Raw genomic sequence first — 7,523 nt, 5'->3', positions numbered from 1 at the left:
TGGAAATCATAATTATATGACCTTTTTTTCTTGATGTATCTGTAGGGCTTATATGTATGACTTGTACATTTACTTACATTCAAAAATATGTACACCTGTACATTACTTTATTTTGAAAGTTTTATTGCCAAAAACAGTAGAGAAGGATACAAAGGATAGAAGTACACACACCTCACAAAGTAACAGATTGTCTCTTAAAGTATAAGAATATACATGTAATGCAGGCCCAAGTCGCATTCACTGTATATTACACATATAACGCGTTTACAAATGTACCTTTACACTACTTGAAAAGGGAAGTTAAAGCCAGTGAAAATGAGATGAAACTCTTGAGAGAAAAGTGTGTATGGGTGGATGGGGGTGTTATTTATCATTTACCTAATAAATCTAACTAGTATGTCATAATAATAAGTCACATATTCTTTGTCAGTGTCTTTCAAACTCTGAGAATATACAGTTTTAATAAAAATGTATTTCTCTACAGATATTCTGTTTTTCAATATATTTTCAAGTGCACTGAAATTCAGTTTTGGAACTTCTTTATATCTCCTTACAAATATGTATTGTTTTATTATCAGAATTAAAAGATTATGTACTTTTTACAAATTTCTTTCTTTGTATTTTCCAAATAAAATTGAGTTTTTGTCAAATGTTACTTGCACTTTACATGTACATTACTTTGTCAGTAATGAATTTATTTACAAATACACCGTCCGAACCCTCAACGGACATCATTTGTTATACCCAAGTAAAACCTTTTACAAAAATAATAGTTTTTCTACCCCTCTTCATGGTACTACGTGACTATTGTTTAACGAATTGAAATTAGTCTTTTTATTTAATTGGACGATCAAATCTTAGGTCGAATAACTATTTTTAATTTGTTTAAAGCTATTATCGTATCAATCAAAATAATATTATTAACAGCTTTTCGTGTTGTTCAATGGCTGCTTGGAATACAACCCTTTTTAATCGTTAAAGTGATGGCGCGATGACACGATGACGATTGCATTATAAATGCCTCAGTTGGAAAGAAATTGAACGTAACTCTCTTTGCCGCTCTTTATGCTTTTATAAGTGTTTATTTCTATAATAAGTATGTCGATGTCTTTTTCAGATGCTGTGCCAATTGGTGGATATGATTGGACATTCACAAAAACGGTTCCCTGTGTTTTTAACACCAGTTTATTTAATTTCACAAAAAGAGAACGATATCAGACCTTAATTTCTTGTTCCAATTATACGATATCTGTTAAAAAGAGTTTGGTGAATGAAAAATCAGTCGACCAGATTTTCGCTTTTCCAAATGTTTGCCTCGGAAAGGTCATTTCTTCCTTCTGTGGGGACGGAAAACCTGTACCCAACGTGATTCACTACATCTGGTTTGGAAACATGACCTTTGAATTTATTTACTTTGTTAGTATCTACAGTGCACACAAACATCAGAAACCATGTTTGATTTTTCTGTATTATGAGCTTCTACCCTCGGGTACGTGGTGGAATCTTTTACGAAAGATAGTGGATAATATAGTGCTGGTGAAAATGAGGCCACCAATGATGATTTCTGGTAAAATGATTAAGTTTGTTCAACACAAATCAGACATCGTAAGACTAAAGATATTAAAAGGTACGAAACTGATATTGTGCTGTTTAAAGAGTGTAAAAAATTACTATACCAAAGTAAAAAATCTTTCTTTACATCGAACAAAAATATATTCAATGTGTTTTAGTTTTGAGCCTTTTGTTATAAAGCTTTCATTCAATAGTTTTGTTAAATTGCTTTTGTTATCTTCTTTTCCGTAATAGGGCTCAATTGTCATGGCCATTTTTAGACTATAAACATGTAGACAAATACCCAAATTTATGTAGTAAAACATTTGGATTTTAATAACTTTAATAAACAATAGTTTATAGCTAAACAAATCTTTACGCAAAGTTTTACGCAGATCTGATGGTTAATTTGTTGACCCAAAGTTTAAACTTTTAGTATGGTCACGATTTTAATCAAATGACTAATTTAATAAAAACAAAATCTTAATGAATTTGATTTATTTTAAAAAATACTTAATAAAAACGTGCCTTTCAAATCCTAAAGACATACTGTATGCGCAGGAAATGAAAATATTTACTAAAATGTTTTAGTGATCTGTGAACACATGGTTCATGTACTTTTGTTTAAAAGTCTATGAATAAATAACCATGATACATGTACAATTCAGAAATCATAATTGTAACTTTTTAGTCATATCTCTTTATTCCCTATTTTTTGTAACATTTCACTTTGAAAATTTAATATGAGACCAAAACAAAGCACTTTAAAACTTTTCATTTTAAACAGTCGATATTTAAAAACTTTATTAAAATTATGTGCAATGATACACTGGTAATTGGACCGTTTAGTTTACCCCTCTCTGTTCCCATTAACGGTTAATCATAGTTATCTTTGTTTACAAAGAATTGTGAACACTAAAACGTATTTCTTATTTCTAAAAAAATTATTAAATTTCAAAGTATTTGGATTTTGTCCCGAGCTAAATGCACTTAAAAAATTTGTGTTTTAATGCGCGTATATTTTTGCGTTTTTGCGTTTCCATAATTGTTCCATTCTGCTTTAACCTGATACTTCTTGACAGTTCACATAATATTACATTATTAACAAATTAAAGAAAGTAAATTTTTAAAAAATGCAAAAGATGATTGTTTTTAGATTTTTTTTATGATACATGTAACTCTTTACAAACGTAACATTAATTTCAGAATACGGGGGCATATATGTAGACACGGACCAGTATTTTTTGAGATCTGAAGATGAATTCAGGACCACAAACTGTACAATGGGGATGGCACATGATAAGGCTATGGGCAGTGCTTTGATATTTGCAAAAAAGGATGCCTCATTTATCAACAAATGGATTGATAGTTACAGTTTCTACGACCCGACCCAATGGGGACTCAACTCGGTACTCATGGCAACAAAGCTATCCCATATGTATCCTACTCTGCTTCGTGTGATTTCTCATCACTGTGTGTTCTTTCCACATGGATTGGTTTTGTTTAATCAGAACTATAAATGGTCACATAGCTATGGACTTCATATATTCAAAACAGGCCGCATTCAAGAGCTTAGACATTATAACTTTTACACTATACGAAAAATAAACAACACAATTGGAGCCATGTTTAGATATATCTTATTTGACAATAAGGAATTGTGTTTCAATTAGTAGAAATTGTCAATTAGGAATTTTTAATGATGAATATACCTCGTGTGGTTTTTATGTGAGTTGGATTTTGTAGACTGATTCCCTGCAAAACAGTGAGTTCGACGAACTGATACACACTTGTTCTTGACACTTATTTTTGTTAGCTAAAGGAAAATTCCCGAAATATTCCGAATAAAATCATAAATATCATGAATATTCATAATCAAATAATTCATTATCAAATAATTTAGTTCTAGTTGCAACGCTTTTGATTGGCTTTTTTTCAAATTGATCTACCTATTGTATAGCATAACTTGCCTATGTCACAAAAAGACGCGCGTGCATATTAGTTTAGTTTATGTTGTTAAAACTTGTTTGGTACATGTAAAATAAGATTACATTAATTTAAACCTTTTTTCATTGATTGTCTGTATCAGGATGATAAAACAAGTTAAAGTAGTTCATTGAGGGAGTCAGCAATATTCTGTTGCTTTATTTCCCGAGGCGAAAGATTCCAGTTCTTCTCGAGCAAGCCTATTTAGAATCTTGCTGTCTCCCTCAAATGTTATACTTTGATATATTCATTTATATTGTATATTTATTAGTCCCATATTTCTCAATATGTCGTGTCCTTTGTTTTTTATAATTCAAAATTCTAATCACTTGACACTTTTTTCGAGATATTACAGCCGATTTTTTTTCCCGAGACGGAAATTAGAACATGAGAACACATTTTTGTTATAACGGAAATGACTGTATATTTTAACAAAATATGTTTAAATAGCAATGTCTTTTTATGTCACTAAATCTTAATGATGCATGTTTGAGTTGAAGTTTGAAAAATAAACGTATAGAAAAAATAATAATGTTGTTTTTCTAAATTTTGAAATACGTATAATTTATAAAGTTTGTTGGGTATAGGTCATTTGCCACTAGGAAGATAATCAACGACAGTTTTTTTCCTTTTCTTATTAAATGCATTTTTTGTAAACAATTAAAAACTTTGTCTATCCTTTTGCAACCCCGATCATGCAATAATTTTCTTTTAAGAGGGTTCTTTTTCCAAAACATGAGAGTCCCATTCGAACTGATCAAAACAGTTTGTGCCCCGACTACTCCTCCAGCAACCCTCGGTCTCTAAAATTTATATTTTCCACAAGAACATCACATTATCCATGCTTTAACTGCCGTACAAGGGGTGATGTGCATTAGAATTTACATACCTAATGTTATCAAAATTATCTTAATTTGATCTTGACCGATCTTTGCGACGTGGTTGAAACATTAAGTAAAAATTAGGAAACAATTCAACAACAAAAATTCCTTTCGAAGTTTTTTTTGGTTTTGGTTAAGAAAATGGCAATATAAGAATTTAGAAACTCGTTCTGCGTTCTAAGTATAATTATCAATTAATATTATTGTGAAATAAAGTGTAGAATAAGAGAAGCATAGCTCGCTCTAGTGAATCCCCCCCCCCCCCCTCCGAAAAAAAAATATCTTTCTCTTTTATCTGTTGGACTGTATTTTTGCAAGACGGCTAGAGTTAACTTCATTTATATTATTCTTACTGTTTGGGTACTAGTAAATGTCCGCCTATCCATTTGTCTTCATCTCACTCTTCTCTCTTTCTCATTATCTATCAAATATTTAGTGCAAAATAAAACGTCAACGACGATAAATATTTTAGAGCTTTTTCTAATTTTTTAAAACTGTTTAAAAAAATCAAGCCTGTATTATGACCAAATTTAAGGACAATTATTTAAGGAATAAGAAATTATTCTTTGAGTATTATGAGGTGATAATTTTGGTCGGGGCGTGATCAAATCCAATAAAGCCCTGTCTAACAGAAAATTCCGCTTCTTTGTAGTATTTACTTTTAAAGACTTGTTTGTTCAAAAATTTGACATTGACAGGGAGTACTGTATTGGATGTCTAATTTCAAAGTTTGAACTTTTCTATATTAAACAACTCGACTATTTGTTGTTTCGATGATGTTATTAAATAAAAAGTGAAAGAATCGAAGTTGCACAATATTTTATTCATTTCTTTGTTTGCACAATATTTTATTTACCTCTTTGCTTTCACAAGATTTAATTCATCTCTTTGCCACAAAAATGTAATTAGGCAAGCTATACTACACTACACTATACTATACAGGCAAACTATACTACAATGACATTCTTGAAATTGGTTAATGAGAAGCATACAAAAACATTTCTGTTAGGAAGTGGCAATTTCTAATTAGGGAGTTCATGGCTCAAACTTTTGAATGTTTCACTCGACCCTATCACTCTCACGACATGTACTCGTTTTGATGCCACTCGCCGTCTCTTCCTATTTTCTTGGGTTTTAATTGAGATTTACCCTTGAGCATTGTATGTGTGTTTATAAAATCATTTTTATTTGCAAAAAGGTCCTGAACCATGATTCTACGGTTAGCCATGAATCTGTCCCCCAATCAAACAAAGTATTAGAGTTCTCAATAATTTACCTGTCATTAACATAGCCCCCATAACAATCTGATACATAGGAAACAGTCCCTCTTTGAGTACAACCAACAATGGTTTTAACTGTATGCCAATTACTTGGTCATCTTATAAACAAAATAAATACAGTTAAAACCATGGTTGGTTGTACTCCAAGAAGGGTTGTTTCCTATGTATCAGATTGATGGTTCTGCTTCAGAAGCATCAATATCATCCTCTCTCTTGGGCAGAGACTCTGACTCTATATAATCCTCTCTCTTGGGCAGAGACTCGGACTCTCTATCATCCTTTCTCTTGGGCAGAGACTCGGACTCTATCCAGAAGTTCTGCTGTATATCTTAAGCACTTGAGAAAGCGCTCTTTGGTGTCTTTTGCCTGGACTGCATTCTCTGAGCTCTTGGGCTTACAATTTCACAGTCGAGACGAAAAGTAAAAAACTGATGGTACAGCATTTTTCTTCAACCTATTTTGTCGCCTATAAAAAATAAGAAAAACAATAATACATGTAAGCCGTACTGAGATTGGACTTGATATCTCTGCATTTTAATATGAAATAGTCTGAAGTAGAGTGTAATAAGTTAATTGAACTTAAATATCATGATAATCGAACTGGACATGGTTTGGTTTAAAAAATTTCATTTTTTGCAACTATTTATTAAAGGATTAATAAAGAATTTACATAGACTTTGAACACTAATTAACATTATAGACTGTTTTAATAAGGCATAACATGCAATACTTACTGCTTCTTAAAGTATTTCTCTGAAATTGTAAAAACCACAAAGCAACAAAAACTCAATGTTCAATGTTTCAACATAAGAAAAACTTGTCAATATACACTAGTTGATAAACTAAAAAGATCGATAAATAAGGTGTGTAAACTGCCTATATGAGGATAGATAAGGTACTCTAAAATCAAAATCTCACAATTTATTTCTAAATTATTGAAAACAATGTATATTTACCATAACATCAGTTTCTAATACTCAAATATGTTGAATATTTGAAATAGGTTGATATAAACTGGCATATGCGTGTCAAAACCTCCTAATGATATCGTTTTTAGAACTTCAATTATTGCCTTTTCTTTTACAGAGTGAGTCTGAGCTCCATATTTTTGTCATAGTCTATATAATGTTTAAAAGAAATCAAACCAATTTCAATCAATGGAAACGTTGAGAGATGACCAACTGTACTTTAAAAATGTCATTTTGTATCGCAACAATTGAACGTTTAAGAAAAATAGAAGTAGAATTCACGTCATTTCTATATAAGAGCAGTAAAAAATTCATTCAGTATAATAAAATAAATAGTGCCTGTTTGGGAGGATAACAGTTGAAATTGACACCCCTCGATAACCATTGTCAACCTCCGCTTCGCGTCGGTTGACAATGGTTTTCTCTGGGTGTCAATTTCAACTGTTACCCTCCCAAACAGGCACTATTAATATATTGTCCCGACAAACATTAAAATGTTTTTATATCTATTTTACATTAAAAAAAAGATGCGATTCATGAATTCAATACATAAGTAGTATGTATAATAAAATAAATAGTGCCTGTTTGGGAGGATAACAGCTGAAATTGACAATACATAAGTATTGCATGTTATGCCTTATTAAAACAGTCTATAATGTCAATTTCAACTGTTACCCTCCAAAACAGGCACTAATTATATATTGTCCCGACAAACATTAAAATGTTTTTATATCTATTCTACATAAAAAAAGATGCGATTCATGGATTCAATACATAAGTAAAAGAAAATATAACAGAATATTCTGTTTATGTAATTATCGTATACAAATTATCAGTTCGTACTCAAAGAGAATTAA

The 7,523-nt window shown here is 31.1% G+C and overlaps 1 protein-coding gene across 1 annotated transcript; it reads left to right on the top strand.

The window, feature by feature from the left end:
* The first annotated feature begins 1,098 nt into the window (after window positions 1–1,098).
* On the top strand, window positions 1,099–3,836 carry LOC128160683 (uncharacterized). Its single transcript, XM_052824046.1, has 2 exons — window positions 1,099–1,627; window positions 2,758–3,836. Exons 1-2 carry the CDS (start codon window positions 1,099–1,101, stop codon window positions 3,222–3,224), a joined length of 996 nt encoding a protein of 331 aa, XP_052680006.1. The 3' UTR covers window positions 3,225–3,836.
* Window positions 3,837–7,523: the final 3,687 nt, after the last annotated feature.

Source organism: Crassostrea angulata, chromosome 8, assembly GCF_025612915.1.
Source record: "Crassostrea angulata isolate pt1a10 chromosome 8, ASM2561291v2, whole genome shotgun sequence".
NCBI classification, from domain to species: domain Eukaryota; kingdom Metazoa; phylum Mollusca; class Bivalvia; order Ostreida; family Ostreidae; genus Magallana; species Magallana angulata.
Note: the sequence above shows the minus strand (reverse complement) of the source record. Positions and strands in the feature narration are given on the sequence as shown.

Excerpts from the sequence above, each read along its gene's own strand:
- LOC128160683 (XM_052824046.1), top strand. The coding sequence starts at position 1,099 with ATGTCGATGTCTTTTTCAGATGCTGTGCCAATTGGTGGATATGATTGG. Across the intron at positions 1,628-2,757 it reads AAGACTAAAGATATTAAAAG|AATACGGGGGCATATATGTA; the intron begins GTACGAAACTGA and ends CATTAATTTCAG.